Source organism: Mastomys coucha, unplaced genomic scaffold (assembly GCF_008632895.1).
Source record: "Mastomys coucha isolate ucsf_1 unplaced genomic scaffold, UCSF_Mcou_1 pScaffold17, whole genome shotgun sequence".
Taxonomy (NCBI): domain Eukaryota; kingdom Metazoa; phylum Chordata; class Mammalia; order Rodentia; family Muridae; genus Mastomys; species Mastomys coucha.
This window is the reverse complement of record NW_022196899.1, coordinates 14,083,838-14,101,992: the sequence shown is the minus strand read 5'-3', so window position 1 is coordinate 14,101,992 and position 18,155 is coordinate 14,083,838. Positions and strand designations below refer to the sequence as shown.

The window sequence follows — 18,155 nt, the reverse complement described above, 5'->3', positions numbered from 1 at the left end:
TCCAGTTGGAAATGTAATTTTTCTGAGTGATCTGATAGAAACCAAAGGAGAGCAGGGAATAGAACTGAAGTTTCATTCATAACTGAAAAGACAGACTTCTGTATAATCAATTTATAATGTAAACATACAAATTAAAAGACTTTCTGCAGAAACTCCGTGCATGCCACCAAGAATCTGTTTCTAATTAACAGAAAGTGTAACTTAGTTCTTGCTGTGGCAGTCAGGCCAAAATTATGTACTACATGATCGCATGGTGTAGTCACAGCTCTGCTGTCTGACCATGTGGCGGAGCCACAGCTCTGCTGTCTGACCACGTGTCACTGGCTCTTCACTCATGTGGGATGCTCTCCTTTCTAGGTGCTGGTGTAGTGACTGACAGCTCTGCTGTCTGACCGCGTGTCACTGGCTCTGCACTCATGTGGGATGCTCTCCTTTCTAGGTGCTGGTGTAGTGACTGACAGCTCTGCTGTCTGACCGCGTGTCACTGGCTCTGCACTCACGTGGGATGCTCTCCTTTCTAGGTGCTGTGTGGAAAGGATGAAGATGTGGTTCCGCAGCTTTTGGTAGACTTCTGGGAAGCTCAGCTCGTAGCGTGTCTCCCAAACGTGGTTCCTGAAGAGCTCTTCGTCAAGCTCATATCTCAGTACATCTGGAGGCTATCTGAGAGGCAGTGTCCTGATACCATACCCTTGAGAACAGCAGAGGATTTGGTAAGACAGTGGAATACCTTCAATGCATACATTGTGTGCTGCAATAAACTGTTTTTTGTGTTTAGGAGAGAGGGAGCCGGTGCAGTGCACGTGCAGATCCAGATGTCCTATGTCTAGGGTCTGAAGGTCACTCTCCGGTGCCATTCTCAGGGACTCTGTCCATGTATTTTGAAATAGGGTCTGTCATGTAGGCTATTAGCTGGCCAAGGCCTAGGTATCCTCTGTGTTGCCTCCTCCTCGACACTGAGATTGCAAACTTGTAGCACCACACCTGACGTTTTCCAGGTTGTAGGACTCCAGCTCAGATTTGTATTCCTGTGAGGTAAACACATTCCCGACTGAGGCTATCTCCCTAGCCCCTACCGTATGTTTAATGCTTACACATGGTACCTATGACTGAAGTTACCTACATCTTACGTGCCTTCCCATTCTAAAGAAACCAAGTGGGGCTGCTGAGACTGCTTACCCTGTAAAGGCCCTTGCTGCCAGGTCTGGGGAGCTAAGTTTCATCCCTGGGACCACAGTAGAAGGAGAGAACTGACTCCTGAAAATTGTTCTCCGACCTCTGCACATGCACACACAAACGTACACACACAAGTAAATAAATAAAAATGGTAAGACTACCACCTGGAAGCCAGGTGTCATGGCAAATGCCTTTAATCTTAACCACTCAGGAGGCAGGGGCAGGTGGATCTCTGTGAGTTCCAGGCCAGCCAGGGCTACACATGAGACCCCACCCAACTCAAATTTCATACCCTCAAATTAAGGAGGACGGCCATACTCCATCATTACCACCCGCAGTGTCACAGCGTAGAGGGTCTTTCGCCAAAAGGGTTGACTTGGTCAGTTTTTTAAAGGGCCGAGGCAAGGGGCTACTGTACTGTCCTGTTTCCTTTCAGGGTCACACTTGGGCTTCAGGTGTGCTGTAGGCAGCTGTGACAGCCTTTGTCACCCACCCCTCCTGCTCTGTTTCCATAGAATCCTGTTGCTATGACTGCTGTGGGTACTATGCAGTGACTGGAAAGGTCACCAGTGTAATTTCTTGGATAAAGGATACTCCATGGCAATCATCATGAGAACTTAAAAGCATATTTTGTCATATCCAAAATGCTATAAATAAAAATGATTTCCACTGTTATCTTAGGAGCAGTGCTATTTTTTGTTTTTTGAAAGCACTTCTGTAGAATATTTTTAAATTTCAAAATATTAGGAAGTATTTATTGCAGATTATTTGATACGGAAGCAATGAGACTGCAAAACTCTTCCAGGGAAATCCACCTGCAAAGCTTCCTTTTCCTAAGAGAGAATATAACTGAGTCTAAGACGTGACAGAGAGACTATAACTGAGTCTAAGACGTGACAGAGAGAGTATAACTGAGTCTAAGACGTGAGAGAGAGAATATAACTGAGTCTAAGACGTGACAGAGAGAGTATAACTGAGTCTAAGACGTGACAGAGAGAGTATAACTGAGTCTAAGACGTGAGAGAGAGAATATAACTGAGTCTAAGACGTGAGAGAGAGAATATAACTGAGTCTAAGACGTGAGAGAGAATATAACTGAGTCTAAGACGTGAGAGAGAGAATATAACTGAGTGTAAGACGTGAGAGAGAGAATATAACTGAGTCTAAGACGTGAGAGAGAGAATATAACTGAGTCTAAGACGTGAGAGAGAGAATATAACTGAGTGTAAGACGTGACAGAGAGATATAACTGAGTCTAAGATGTGAGAGAGAATTAATGAATGGATCAAGAAATTGTTTGTTTTGTTGTTGTTCTATTTGGCTTGTGATGTATTTCTGTAATGTTTCAGATAAATGCCTGCAGTCATTATGGCTTAATATATCCGTGGGTTCATGTCTTAATGACGTCTGATTCCTTAGCTGATAAAAATTACACAGAAGACCTTTTGAAATTACAGGTAAATAAAACCGCCTCTCTTACTTTTAAATATGCAGTATATTACAGTATACTAAACAATTTAAATATGGTGTGATATCACGTCTTGTTAATTTAGAATATAGCTTTTGAGGGGCAAAAATCTATAGTTGATCCCAGTTAGGAGCTTTGGATTCTGGCTTCTGGATGGAACTGCAGGTAGAGGAAGCGTCTGCGCTGAGGGACTGAGCTGAGGGGCTGAGCGGAGGGGCTGGTCTTGTTGCAGGTACATGAGCTGTACAACTGTCTTCGTTTTTATAATACACTTGAAAACACCTGTGGGAAATAAAGGTGTCCAAATGTATAGTGACCTTTTGTAATCATGAGCTGTGTTTAACATGCTTTAACACATTTTAGACTTCATACCCACCCAACCAATATCATCTGTCTTAGGAATAATATGTCAAAGTAGCCAGAATCTGACCCCAGAAGAGAAATTTTCAAAAGAATCGTGGGAAATTATGGTATAGGAATTCTGACTATAACTGTTTCTACATGTGACCTGGTAGGCCAGGCTGAACTAATGTATCTTTTAATATCATTTGTTGGCCCAAGGACTGAATATAATTTTTGCCATTTTTTTTTTTTTGTTTACTCGCTGTAGCAAACCACATTTAGAAATCAATATTTCCTATTAGGAATTCTGAGTTAAATGATACTCTTGAAAACTTCAGGTGTACTGGCCACCTATGCCCCGCACTATTCCTGAGGCCTGGTCTGCCACGTGCTGACGACTCTGACTGAGCAGGGCTCTGCATGGTCAGTCCGCACCACTCTTATCTCCATGGCTTCTCATCCAGATGCTGCGGCTCTTGAGTCTTTTCTTATACCCAGAGGCCCTTAGGTATTTTCTTCTACTTGAGCTTTTTACATTTTGGGGTGTAATTCCTGGTTTAAACTTTAGGAATTGGTCAAAATGTGGATTTTATCGATCATAGAGGCAGCTGTTGAGTTGGGGATGAAGGAAAATCAAAAGGCTGGATTGTTTAGACCAGACTGTGGCCTATGTTCTTCTATTAAACTCACCAGAATTGGGTATGGTTGCACATGCCTGTAATTCTAGCACGTGGGAGGCCGAGTCAGAAGAATCATGAGTTCAAGTCCAGCCTCAGTAATTTATTAGTTAACTACAACAGTGGATCACTAAAGAAGATTCTCTCATTGTCTCTTATCCCTAGTATGTGTAGACACTGAAAGTCCTGGGGTGTTGGCTGCTTCTTTGTTCATTTGACAGCTATTGTCTGAGAATTACAGCAAATGTGGGAGACAGAATCGGGCCTTGTGCTCCCAACACACACACAACAGTGTTGCAATTAAAGTTGTAATTGTAATATGCTCTGAAAATTTTACTGATATAACTTCAAAGCACATTTATGATCACAATCAAAAGGTGTGATTCAGTGATCATTTAAAATCCCCATATGTAACAAAAGACGGAGTTTTGTTACTTAACGTTTTCAGTTAACTTTTTCTCTTGATGGGGAAGTTGAAGCCAATACTTAAAGTTAGTATTGAAAAGGGTTTGTTGATTGCTGTAATTTTGTTGTGTGTATTTGTAGGGGAATTCTGCTGTATTCCTTGTCTTCTTTTGTGTTCCTGTTAGATGGCTTCACTTGTTTTCTCTATGTGGCCTGTTGCATTTGCTTATGCTCTCTGCAGGCTAAAGTATTGGTTCTAGTGTTCTCGGTAGGGCTGGCTTAGTGGACACATCCCTTTAACCTATTTATATCAAGAAAACTTTCGTTCCTCAACTATGGCAGAGAGCTTGGTTGGGTAAAGTAGTCTGGTTTGGCATCTGTGGTCTTTTGGGATGCACTGCACCAGACTCTGGCGTTCAGTCTCCGTCAGCAGTTTTCCTGGTGTGTTTGCCTTTGTATGGGACCTGTGCCATTTCTCCTGCTGCTTGGTTGTCTATATTTAGCGTTTTAACTTGATGTTCCATGGGGAATTTCTTTTCTTGTTCTAGTTGGTGTTCTGTGTGTCTATATGGTTATGTTTTTTCCTTATTCTGGGAGTTTTCTATAATTATGTTGAAAATCTGTTCTATGCCATCAATGTGGGACTCTTCCCTCTCATCTCTGCCTCTGCTTTGTAGACTTTTCATAATGCCCTCAGTTTCTGTACGTTCCTTTCACCCTTCTCTGGGAATTTTTGCTGTTGAAGATGGAAAATATACTGATTAAAGTTTTCTAAATCTTTCCCCTAGTTATGCTTCTTTCAAGATTATCCATAGATCACTTAATCTCAGTCATTAAGAAGGATAACCATCAAAGCTCCCAAAGGGTTGGTCTCTTTGGCTCCTACTTAGAGGTGTTGGATGCTCAGAATGACCTGAGAGCATTTCCACAATTGTGGCTCCCTCCCCACTCCCGGGGTTTGGTATGTTTGTCTACAGTTACTACAAGGATATATCTGTATAATAATTACTATATGTCATTGATAGGTTAGAGAGCAACTATTGATCAGTTAGAGAGAATACTATGACTAGCAAATATTTGCTCTTTTCCCAGCTTGTCCTGGTTGGTACCTACCCCTTGTACAACACCTCCTCATATACTTGCCTATAAAAGTAGAGAACCAGAGAAACCTGCTGAATCAGACCTGAGGCAGAGGGACCTTGGTAGTAAAAAGGAATAAATAGCCCATATGTTAAAAGTGAAGAGAGTTGATTTTCAGTACTGAAAAAAAAAAATGAAGACGACTAAGAAACTAACCTTAGTAATATTTTACATTATTTGGGCCATTTTTACTCTAGTGATACTTTCGTTGAATATTTACTCATTTACTTTAGACTGTCTTTTTCTGAAGCCAGGCTGATCTGGAATTTACGGTGTGGCCCACACTGCCACCAAATTATGTCAGTGCGGAGTCTGTAGGGCTGATGCCATCCCTGGCTAAGTGTTGTTTAGAGTTCCTGACTACACTGATGTTTAAAATTCTGACTAAAACCTTCCAGGCCATCCACCTTGTGCTGTTTGGACGAGTTTCATTTCAACTGCAGTTGGGTGCTCTTGCCTCTCCTACTCTCACATTTAATCAGGAGGCTGAGCCTCTTTCCATATAAGTAGGAGAGTCTCGCTTTATTTCATCTTTCACTTCCAGGAAATTATCAGATAAATTATTTAGTTTGGGATAAGAAAATATACCAACCTTATTTTCCTGGCTACTCCTTGGTAGATATTTGGAATAAAATAATCATGCTGATTAACAATGTATAGAGGATGTTCCAGGTCATCCTGTAACTCTGAGATGATGCTGTAGCAAAAGAAGATACAGGAAAGGAAATTAAGCCATAATTATATCTCTTATAGGAAAGGGGAAAATGGAGAATATTTTGATGGTAGAATAAAAAGTGCTATAGAATGTGAAAGTTAAAAATTAGTGAAGTTGGGGCTGGTGAGATGGCTCAGTGGGTTAAGAGCACTCACTGTTTGCTCTTCCAAAGGTCCAGAGTTCAAATCCCAGCAACTACATGGTGGCTTACAACCACCTGTAATGAGGTCTGACACCCTCTTCCAGTGCTTCTGAAGACAGCTACAGTGTACTTACATATGATAAATAAATCTTTAAAAAAAAAAACAACTCTAAAAAAAATAGTGAAGTTGATTAAAAGGAAAATACTATAGTAAATGTATGAATATTGAAGTAATGCCTGTCATTAATCCATGGGAGGTGGTGTTGATACAAAGACTGGGTTATAAACAATCACATTAAAAGGAAATTTTGCTGCTATTGATTGAGGGAGGGGTGAGATTGAGATGCATGGCACAGATTGAGATGTTTGCCACGCAGAGGGAAATGTGGGGAGTTCACTTCTCTCTTCGGTCATCTTGGTCTCAGAATGAATGCAGGTCATTAGCCCTCCTCACAGCACAAACACATCTCAAAAATATGTTAAATTTTCTTTGTGGTTATTATTCTAGTTAGCAACTTAGGAGAGGGAAGGACTTATTTGGTCTAAACTTCCTGGTCATATTCTATGGTTTAGAGAAGTCAGGGGAGGAGCTCAAGTAGCAGCCTGAAGACAGGACTGCCTGCCTGCTGTTCTATGTCATATCACCTCCAGTTAGGGAGCTCACTCACAGCCAAGGAAGCACAGCAGACACCATGACTGATGCTGCCTGCTAGTTTACCCTACACTCATGATTGCCTGGATTTCTTTCTTTTTCTTTCTTTCTCTCTCTCTCTCTTTCCTTCTTTCTTTCTTTCCTTCTTTCTTTCTTTCCTTCTTTCTTTCTTTCTTTCTTTCTTTCTTTCTTTCTTTCTTTCTTTCTTTTTAACTTTTTATTAACTCTTTGTGAATTTCACACCATGCACCCCAATGCTACCCCTCTTCCCATTCCTTCACATCTATCCTCTGCCCTTGCAACCTCCCCCCAAAAGAAAATAAAAAAACAAACAGAAAAAGGAGGTGGGGGTGGGAGATGCCTCATCATGGAAGCTGAAATGTATGGCATGTCTATACATTTCACTGTAGCCTTTTGTCTACGCGTCTTTATCTGCAAATGTTCATTGCAATGACTGATGGGTCTGGTTCCGGACCTCGGGCCTCTGCTGCACTATCAGTACTAGAACCTCACTGGGACTCCTCTCAGATACCTGTTGTTGCCCTGTGTGATGGAGGTCTTGCAGCTTTGGATCTGCTGGCCTGGTCCCCTCACCAGGTCTAGCAGTTCCCCAAGTGGGTAAATGTTGAGGTAGCCCAACTTATTTGCCCTGTATTCGGGCATGGGTGATATAGCTGAGTTGGTCAGCCAGGGACCAGTTGCCCGGAGAACTGCTGCAGACTTCTCCAGCAGTTAACAATCAAGACATGCTACAAACTAAACTAATCAGGGCAGTCAGTCCACTGAGACTCTTAAGTTCTTAAAGTGACAGACAATTAATGCTAGCGAGGACAATCTCTCCCCCCCCCCTCTCTCTCTCTCTCTCTTTCTCTCTCTCTCTCTCTCTCTCTCTCTCTCTCTCTCTCTCACACACACACACACACACATACACTTCTGTGCATACCTGTGCACGCACATACACACATTTTATGTGCTCATTATTTAAATTTTGGGAAAGACAGAGAAGTGTTAAAAGAAAAAAAAAATAGGACTTTGTTCCAACTCATCAAGCACCGAGTTAATCTCTTTTTTCAAACTGCAGTATTCTTCCAGAGACTTTATGATAAAGGTTTTATGCACTGTGTGGATTTTACAACTTTGGTCGTACTCTGTGTACAGTTTTCTCTCAAGGCATTTTGGTGCAGTTTTGTCATAATTATTTTCTCCTTAACTGACCTTTAGAAATCTAATTTATAAAATAAACCATAGTTTATTTATTTCATTCCTTCTTGTTGGACATGCAACCACTCATGGTCTTTCAGTGTTATAAATACTTGTCCCAAACATTTTGGGGCATAAATCTCTGACCACATGTTGTTCATATCCTTAGGTTAGAGTCCTAATTAAAGATGATTGCTTTGTATTAAACAACTGTTTTAAAAGTACAATTGAATTTGAGATTATTTAGTACTTCAGTCCAAGTATTCTAGGGCCATATTCATGTTTTCTAAAATTGCATTCTCTTTCTCTTTTTGGCAAAGTGGGATTTTATTATTTTGTAAAAGAATATGCTGTACATTGTGTTTTCGTTTGGGATGCTTCATTCCATAACATTTCACTTTTCTCTTCATAGTCTCTCATATGTAGCCCTTCGTTGGACACAACTTCCATCATTCCGTTTCTGGAGCCACTCTCGGAAGACACTGTTGCTGGCCTCAGTGCTCATGTTCTATGTCATACACGCTTACAAGAGTATGAACAGTGCATAGACACACTGCTAGAGAGATGCCCAGAGGCGGTCATTGCATATGCTAATCAGGAACTGAAGGAAGATCACTGGGTATGTATTTCAGATCCTGCTTCTAGCCTTAATCAGTGGTGATAATAAGATTTGATACTTTTGTTAGCTTATCTGCAGAATGAGGACTGTGTATGTTAGTCTAGCTTTACAGGGCTGTGTGTTTAATGGTAGACATTTTGAATACTTATAGATGCTATTAAAATGCATAAGGATGGTTTCTCTCATTTCTAAAGAACTCCTTCTTTCAGATAAGATCATTGGTTACTTGAAGGTGTGGGAGTCAATGTGTGGTGGGGGAAATTCCTTCTCTATATTTGGTCTTAATTTAGCAGTTAGACAGATTTCAGTGTTAGCATTTTTCTTTTCCCCCCCTTTTGACAACCAAGAAAAAAGGAGAACATATCCACATTTTTCCTTGAAAATAAATGTGTACATGTGTACCTCCGGTTACAGGCCTGCTTTTTGTGTTAAGTTTCATCAGGAGCCTAGCTGCTCATAAAATCCTTGTTATAATAGAGGTGACTCCTTAACCGAAGGATACAGTCTTTCTGTGTGCTCTCTTCCACATAGCCTTCTTACTCTCATTACAAATCTGAGGAGAAGATGCGTCAAACTGAAATGTGTTTATTTTTCCATAAGATAGATTCTGTGGTGGAAAAAGCTGCTGCCTGAACTTTGTCAGAGAGTCAAGTGTGGTGGTGAGAGATACCAGCTTCACCTGTCATTGTTAAAAGGTAATGTTCCCTTTTTTTTGGATGACTCTGAATTTTACTTAGTGCAGTTTTAAATTGGACAAGTTCTTAACTTCTCTAGTGTTGTTTGCTTGCCGCCGTGCATTCAGGTGAAGTGCCAGGGCCGGGGAGTCATCTGGAGTGTTGCCCTCAGGCTTGATTCAGCATCTCCACTCATAGCGCTGATAGCCTTAGACATTAACATTTCCAGACTCAGCATATTATTGTAATAGAAACTTAGAGTTCCAATATTTAAAAAAGTATGGAAGTTTAGACCACTCTAGGACTTCAATTTACTTCATGTGGGAAATTAAGATTAGTAAAAATCATTGTAAGTATTGAAGAACAGTGAGTTCTCTGAGGATCTAAATCTTGACTGTATAAATTAGTTTTCTGCCGCTTAGTAAATATCTCACTTTTTATAGTTCATAGACTACCATTATTAACCTTGATATATGATTTTCTTTTTCTGTCCTATCATGTGTTACTTACTAGTTAACACATGGGCTTGTGGCAAAGGGTAGGGTTACTTTGGGGGTCAGTCACTTGCTTTTACAGCTGCCCTCCATGTTCACTTATTGGGGTTGTTACTACCTAATCAGGCTCTTCATCCTTCCTTTTACAGTTTGCATGCTGTATGTGTGTCAGAGTTCTCTAGAGGAACAGAGAGAGAGAGAGAGAAAGAGAGAGGGACAGATGTGTGTGTATGGAATTTATAAATATATATTTATAAATAGAACTTATTAGAATGGCTTACAGGATATGGTTTGGCTAGTCCAACAATATCAATCTCCTGACAGAAAATTCAGGAACACAGTAGTTGTCCAGCTCGGGAGGTTGGATATCCCACTCTAATCCCAGTGAAGGGCTGGCCTTGCCAGCAAGAGGGCAAGGCGTGCAGGGCGAGCAGGCAGGAGCTTCTTTCTTCTTTGTCCTTTGTACAGGCTGCCAGAAGAAGGTGTGGCCTAAGTTGAGGATGAGTCTTTTGACCTCAAGAGATCTGGATTTAAGTGGGTCTTCCTACCTCTAATGACCCAGTTAACAAAAAGCCTTTTACAGGTGTGTCCCACCCCTTGAGTTTTTAGTTAATTCCAGATGTATTCAAGTTGACAACCAAGAAACAGTGTGTATGTTGAGGCCAAAGGACAACTTTTGGAGGCTAGTTTTCTCCTATAGGGTCCTAAGGATCAGACTCAGGTCTGCAGACTTGGCAACAGGTGCCTTAATCCACTGAGCCATCTCACGAGCCAACTCCATCCATTCTTATTTTTCTACTGTGATGTTATTACTTGAACTTACTGTGCTGCTTTGGAAATTTATGTGTGTTGGGAAGGTTTCCTCCTGATCCCATTAAGAATGTCAGTCAGCATCGTTGGCTCTTTCCTATATCCCTACCACCCAGGTTACAACAAATAGAAATATCTCCAGATGTTAGCCTGCTGTCACCTGAGGACGGAATTGTACTAGCTGAGAACCAATGCACTAATGCAGAGCAGTTGAAATGGGGGTGAATATGTGGCTCACATAAGGAAACATTTGTTACTTTGAAGTAATGACCAGTTTTTAAATTTTATTCACATATTTTAGGTGCATGAGCGTTTTATCTGTGTATCTGTATATATATATCATATGTTTGGCCCTCGGGTACCAGAAAAAGGACATCAGACTTCCTGGAACTGGTGTTACAGACAGTTGTGGGTGCTGGGATCCAAACCCAGGTCCTCCACAAGATGAGCCAGTCCTCTTAACCAGCCAGCTACTTGTATTTTGTAAAAATTTAATATTGTAATATATTCTAAAAGTAAAGTTTTAAAAGTTATATAGAATCTTGACAGTGGAATTACCTCATATATTTTAGACACAGTAGCTGGTGAGTAGAATAAAGAAAATCATTTCAATTTTTTTGTGTGTGTGGATAGGGATGTCTGGTGTGCACTCTCATGCATGAGTTTGGGCACATAGATATCTGCAGCGCTCCAGTGACTTATGCATGAGTTTGGGCACGCGTGCACATGCATACATCTGCAGCGCTCCAGTGCTAACTTCACTGTCCTCCTTAATGACTCTTCATTGTACAGGCTGAGGCAGTGTCTCCATCCAGTGCCTGCTGTTCTGGCTAACATGCTGGCAAGCCAACTGTCTCCTGCTTCTCAGACAGTGGAGTTCCAGGAGTGCTGCCAAGCCCACCTGAGCTTTTATGTGGGGTCTGCGAGTCTCAGTCATCATGCTTTGCACGGCAGATTCACTCCCCACTGAACCACACCTCTAGCCCACATTCCTATGTTTTATTTATTTGTTTGCTTCTTTATTGTGTGCACACGATATACGCATGTGCCAGGATGCACATGTGGAAGTCAGAAGCAGCTTTGGAGTTCGTCCTGTCCTTCCGCCCTTTTGTGGTTGTGGGGATTGAACTCGGGCCGTTTGTGTGGCACTCACTTTACCTGCTGCGACAGCTAGTTGCATTCTCTGACCCCTATTTTAATCTTTTCGTACTTCAGTTTCTCCAACTGAACCTATCACACCTATCAGTATATCCTCTTTGGTCTGGGGCCTGGATTAAATAAATAAAAACATTACTCTACTCTACTCTTCATTCAGGAAGAACCAAATGAGAGGTTAGGAGGAGCTTTTAAAATACTGTGCACATTTAAGGTCTTGGCCTTATTCTTATAGTTTTAATTTATATTAGGGTCTCACTGGTAGGAGAAGAGAATTGAACAATGATGATATTTTTATTGACTTTGTAACTGCTTAGTACTTATCCTAAGTATAAGTTATTGTATCCAGACCGCTATGTACAGGCTCCACATTTAGGTAAGTAGTATAGTTGATAGGAAAATATTAATAATTTATGTTTTTCTTATGAATTTTTCAACTAGTTAGTGATTAGTGTTTATTAAAAACATCTTATGTGAGAGAAATATTCTATTATAATTCTCACAGAAACTTATGGAAGCTAGCAGATAGTATCAGGGTTTAAATTATGTATAGGTGTATATGTATGTGTGTGTGCATGTGTATTTGTATGTGTGTGTGTGTAGGTTTGTATGTTTGTGTCTTTCTCTGCACTGAGACACACTGTGTCTCAGTGTGTGTGTCTGCATGTGGGTATGTGTATATCCATGTAGGTAAGCTCAGAGACCAAGGTTTCAATTTAGAAATGGAATTACTGGAGATTGTAAGACACCAGACATGAATGCTGGCAACCAAGCTAAAGTCCTCTGGAAGAGCAGCACCTGTCCCATATGTCACTGCTGTGTTGTTGTTTAATTTCCTATTGACAGGGCAGAGCATCACAGTGTGTGATTTACGTTGACCGATGACTAAGTGGGTTTTAGCCCTGTGAAGGCTGTGGGTAACGATCACACAGGTGATGATGCTGAAGTATGAGTAGACATGAAGAACAGAATGTTTATTTTTAAGACAACAGGATCTTGAAGACATTCTTATTATGTACTCATTTATTTTTGTAGAGTGAATGAGGGCATGTGTGCATCTATGTGTATAGGCCAAAGGTCAGTTTTGGTCATCATTCCTCCAGCACCATCAACTTTTCTTTTCTTTTTCTTTTTTTTTAAAGACAGGTCTCACTGGGGCTAGTCACATGGAACCTCTGGCTAACTAACCAGACTGAGCTGACTAGACAGGGAGCTGTAGGTATCTACCTCTTCTTGCCTTCCCAGCTCTTGTGTTAAGGAGTGCTACAGTGCCTGACTTTATCTTACATGGGTACCGAGGACTGAATGCAGGTCTTCAAGCTTGTGGGGGAAGCACTACACAAATCGAGCTGTCTCCCCAACTCTCTGAGGGCATTGTCAGTAGGGCAGGGCAGCACTAAGAAATAGTAGAAACATAAAACTATGTAATTATCTTCTTTAAAATGTTCGGCAACACCCCTCCACCCCTGCCACTGCCTTGTGCTTTCATTGGTGGTGAGGATTGAATCCAGGAAACTGTACAGGCAAGGGTTCTGTTGCTGAATGTATCCCCAACCCCATTAAATTCCTTAATACTGAAAATGTTTGTTAGAGCACTTTACTATGTAGAAAAAAAAGTATATCGTCATCATAAAACACGATTATTAATAACATGAAAATCTCATTATAGAGAGGAACCAATAGGAAAATGTTTTCTAGAAATTAGTGGTATTCCTGTCCTAGTAAACAATCTTTATATACTAACTGCAGTTCTGGAAGTAAGGCAGTAGGATTCTATGTTTTATTTGTAAATGGTAGAAATTGACTGAAAGGTAATGTTGCAATCTTCCCGTGAACTAATAACTCAAATTCCAGGGGCTCAATACAAAATAAATACTGAAGGGCTTTAGAAGGAATGAATTAAGTAGGAACTAATTCTGTTTTCTTACTTTTATAATTCATTTTGTTACTTGAAAGACCTTTGAATCATTAAGAATACGTTGGAAATACAAATTGGACTCTTGGTTGCCTCTCACGAGGTCTTCTTTTCCACAAACAGAAACCCTGTCGGTTGTCGCTGTGGGACTGGACCTGAGGGATTTCTTGAATGTCCTCCCAGAAGATGGGGCAGCAGCGTTCTTCCTGCCCTACCTCCTTTTCTGCAGCCGGAAGAAATCACTGACTTGACCGTGTCCTCTGCAGCACCGTGGCCTAAGTGACTGCACTTGGAGTGCCCCACCTCTGATAAAATAAACTCAAGGGCTGCACTTGGAGTGCCCCGCCTCTGATAAAATAAACTCAAGGGCTGCACTTGGAGTGCCCCGCCTCTGATAAAATAAACTCAAGGCTTTGGGTTCATATGTATTGAAGCTGCTTTAAGGGTGCTCACCTTACTGTGCAATTGTAGCGGTTAGCTTAACCTATCACCTGAACCCATTTACTTGTCTAGAATGTAAAAACCTTCAAAATGTAAGATCTCTTCCCATGTATTTCCTTTGGTTTTTATTTTTTTACTCTATTTGGTGTGAGCCTGGAACTATGAACCTTGTGCTGACCTGAGTCTGTGCTGACCTCCCAAGCCCTACAGGTGCGAAGGGCCATGAATATAATTTCAGAACCAGACCCAGGCTTCTGTTGTGAGGAATAGTGTGGACGCAGTGCTGAAGGCATGACAGTCATGGGCACCCAGGACCCTCAGATGCCCCTCTTGCTCTTCAAACAGGATCTTGATTGTTACAGACTTTTCTTATGGGTTACTGTGTTGTATTTCTATATACGTATGAGAAAGATGTAATGTTTCACCCCAGTGAAAGACTGCACACTTGGCTTTTGAGCTGCTTGTGAACCTCACGGTATCTTTCTCTCAGAATCAGATAAATGGACTCTTGTCTGGCTCTTAACATGACTTGTTTAGTTCACATATTTTTCACCAAAGCCTTGTTTCTATTCTTTTATGTGTATATACTCCTAGTCTTTCAACCCATAGTATACGAGAAAATAAAAAAAATTACCATGATGTTCATATCTGTCTAGTAACTTCTTCCTTATTTGTTTGGTTGATTTGGTTTATTTTAAAGTTGTATTTTTTTTTTTTATGAGTGTGTTTGTAGGCCTGAGTGTATGTATTTGATTCATGTGCATGCAGGCACCCAAGGAGGCCAGAAAAGGAGCTGCCTGGTGTGGGTACCTGAACCTAGGTCTGCAGCAGGAGCAGCTAGTACTCTCGGCCGTTGAGCCAGTTTCCAGCCCTTTTGGTAATCTGTTGTTGCAGATTGTAATGTCCAAGCCCAGCGCATTGCCAGAGCCCGGGAACCCAGTTAGGCTCTACAAAATCTCTGTTTGACAGTGTCATATGGAACCCTGATTTGAAGTTCTCTTATTGGCATTTTAAATTATTTTTGTTTTTTGTTTGTTTGTTTTCCGAGACAGGGTTGCTCTGTGTAGCCCTGGCTGTCCTGAAACTCACTCTGTAGACCATGCTGGCCTCGAACTCAGAAATCCTCCTGCCTCTGCCTCCCAAGTGCTAGGATTAAAAGCATGCACCACCACTACCCGGCGGCATCTTTATAAATTTATTACTTTATTATCTGCATTTTATTTTTTTCAAAGTTTAACACTACTGGATTCTGACTTTCTCTCTTTTCAGTTAGTATCCTTTGACTATTTTTCAGAGTTTTACAAAGTGCATCTTGGTGTCTTCATTTTTTTCCTTCTTTTCTGTGCCCCCTCACCCCATGGTTTGTTAGCAGACTCAGTGAGAAAGGAAGAGTTGGAGACACTTCAGTAAACTTTACAGTGATCCTGTGAGACAGCCGAGGCCAGCATCTGATCATATGGTTTTATTTGGTGCCAATTTGCAGAGTCCTTCCAATGCACGTATAATTGGACTGTGTAAAGAGGTTCTGTTACCCAATGAACAAATACATGTCATGCCACAGTCTGATGGTCTGTCCATCTGTAGTATTGCCAATTCCCTCACAAGTGAACAGTGGTGTGGCTTTGATTTTTTTTTTTTTGAAATGTTTGAAATGACTCATTGTTCTCGTTTTCCATTTAATCACCAATTTATTTCTTTCAGCCAGACTTAGTCTATAGAAAAAGAAATTGTAAGATGATTACTTAAAATAGTGTATTTTATATGGTTAAAAAGTCTGTACATGGGTGCTTTACATGTAGCCTGATTTTTAAAATACTAGTTATTTTGATTAATTCTTAATTCATTTCTCTTTCAGATGTTTAAAAACCTCCCATTTTAGTACTGCTTTAATTAAAGAAAATGTATTTTTTCCTTTGCAGAAGAGAAAAATCAAAACTGTTAAGATCTTGGCAGATACCACATTCCCCAAAGCTCAAAAGTTCAGCAGTGATAGGCACATTAGGATGCAGAGCTTCCTAGTAGAAGGGATGAGGAGCATACCCCGGGGCCTCAGTGAGTAGCCTGAGCCTGACAAGGAGACGCTGAGTGATGTCACATGGGAGCGTCTACAAGGTGGCGATTGCTCTGTATTACAAAATGTCACTGAGGGTACTGGACCTGGGGTTGTTCCCAGCACCCACATGCTGGCTCACAAGCATCTGTAACTCCAGTTCCAGAGGATCTGGTGTCTTTTGAGGACTGTATGGGTACCGGGTCCATACTTGGTGCACAGGCAGACTGGCAGGCAGGAGATCCGTGCACATCAAATTCAATTTCAAACAAAGAGAAGTGAGTGATGTTGGAAGGCTAGAGTGAGAAGCTGTCCCTTAGGGTCTCTGCATGAGCTGGGATTTTTTTATTTGTATATAGAATAGAATCTGATGGCGTGGTTGTTGAGATCTGAAAAGAGCTATAGCTTTTGATCATCTTAAAAGAAACTCTTGGCAAGGATGATGGCTACACAGAAGAAGATATGTATGAAATACAGACAGACACATTCGCATCCTGACATGTGAAAGGGTAAGACAAGGGAGAGCAGGAGGGGAGATGAAGAGAGAAGGCGGTGGCAAAGGTGACTTTATAAGTGTGGAAGGAAGGTTGGTGGGAGCTCTTTGCTCTCCTTCTGTACCCTTTTTTATGAGTCTTAAATTATGTCTAAAAACTATTTCAAAGATTCTACTTTGTCAGATGAATGGATTTAGATATTCACCAGAGTATTGTACTAGACTTGACTATTTAGCTAGAATTGCTGGTGTGTATAGTCTGATTTTGAGGAATTTACAATTAAGCCAGCTTTCCCACTATAGTTTGTATCAGAAAGATTATCTGACAGTAGTTATAGTTCAATAAAAGTGCTTATTACACTTTGCACTCAAAGGAGGTCTTTATGTGTTTCTTCTGATAAGGAAAAAGAAACATCAAATTGACAATGTTAGTTTAGCCACTCTTTTTAATTAATTTTTTCCCTTGAAGAGACCGTTGTCATCATTGCATGATGTCAAAAGGTTTCATTTTATTTCTATGTGCTTTTGTCTGTGTAGTGAAAGGCAGTGATTTTTTGAGATGTTGAATTGATGTAGGTTTCCCCACAGCTTTATCTAACTTACTTAAAGATTTAGATTTATAAGCGTGGCTTCCTATTTTTCTACTTTTTTCTGCTATTCTTTCTTTCTTTCAGTCCTATATAATACCTTTTCTTGTCAGAGTCAAATTTCTTTTGCATATTTTCCATGTTCCTTTTTCACACTGGTTATTTGCTCTATAATTCCTTCTCCTGTTGTAAAACCACTCTTCTCCTTAGGCAGCCATTACCTCTCCCTTCTCCCCACCTTTGTTAGACATGGACGTTTTCCAGTGTTGTTATGTGCAGGACCGGCCTGTGGACGTAGCTCCTGGGTGCTAAACATTTGCATACATAGATTCTCAAGTGCTCTTTCCTCTCTTCTTCTCCCTCCTCCTCCTCTTTCTCCCCTTCCTTCTCTTTCCTCCCTCTCCTTCCCTCCCCACCTTTCTGTCTTTGGTATGGGCGTATTGCCTGTATGTCTACCTGTATACATTTGTATGCCTTGTTTCCACAGAGACCAGAAGAGGGCATTTGATTCCCTAGAACTGGAGTCACAGTACACAACGGGAGTCACAGGGGAGTTGTGAGTATTTAGGTGCTGGGAATTGAACCCTGATCTTCTGGAAAAGCAGCCAGTGTTCCTAACTGCTGAGCCATTCCACAAGCCCTGCAAGCTTGTTTATTATTAGGACAAGGTTCTCAGCCTTGTAATGCTGCAAGCCATTAATATAGTTCTTCCTGTCGTGACCTCCAACCATGAGTTTATTTTTGTTACTTCATAACTTTCATTTTGCTACTATTATTAATCATAATGGACATATCTGTGTTTTCAGATGCTTTTAGGCAACTCCTGTGAAAGGATCCTTGGACTCCCAAAAGGGTTGCAACAGTCAAGTTGAGAACAACGGATTTAGAGACTGTTTCACATTTTCTTTTTTAGCCTTGTTGACTTTTTTACTTTGGTCAAGTTATTGGTATTAAACCCAGCAGTTTATTTGCTTTTTTTTTTTTTTTTTTTTTTTTTTTTTTT

General features: G+C 40.8%; 2 protein-coding genes across 8 annotated transcripts in view; one reads left to right on the top strand and one right to left on the bottom strand.

The window, feature by feature from the left end:
- The window catches only part of Hps3 (HPS3 biogenesis of lysosomal organelles complex 2 subunit 1), a 46,661-nt gene extending 31,994 nt beyond the window's left edge, over positions 1 to 14,667 (top strand). Inside the window, exons 13-18 of one of the 4 annotated variants that reach the window (XR_004120385.1) lie at positions 522 to 710; positions 2,523 to 2,630; positions 8,327 to 8,533; positions 9,138 to 9,228; positions 13,705 to 13,894; positions 13,938 to 14,667. Coding sequence is in view for 2 of the 4 variants with exons in the window: in XM_031376432.1 (XP_031232292.1) it covers positions 522 to 710; positions 2,523 to 2,630; positions 8,327 to 8,533; positions 9,138 to 9,228; positions 13,705 to 13,832 (723 nt within the window). In the remaining 2 variants the exon portion in view is untranslated. Of the gene's footprint in view, positions 1 to 521; positions 711 to 2,522; positions 2,631 to 8,326; positions 8,534 to 9,133; positions 9,229 to 13,704 lie in introns of all 4 variants that reach the window. The other 3 variants (XR_004120386.1, XM_031376432.1, XM_031376433.1) reach the window with 3 other exon arrangements.
- Cp (ceruloplasmin) overlaps positions 33 to 18,155 on the bottom strand; it is a 55,734-nt gene continuing 37,611 nt past the window's right edge. The window contains exons 19-20 of one of the 4 annotated variants that reach the window (XM_031376429.1): positions 5,798 to 5,902; positions 2,811 to 2,923 (exon numbers count right to left, since the gene is read on the bottom strand). In XM_031376429.1, coding sequence (XP_031232289.1) covers positions 5,811 to 5,902 — 92 coding nt within the window. In that variant the 3' untranslated portion in view covers positions 2,811 to 2,923; positions 5,798 to 5,810. Of the gene's footprint in view, positions 2,924 to 5,797; positions 5,903 to 15,206; positions 15,735 to 18,155 lie in introns of those variants that run through there. The other 3 variants (XM_031376430.1, XM_031376428.1, XM_031376431.1) reach the window with 3 other exon arrangements.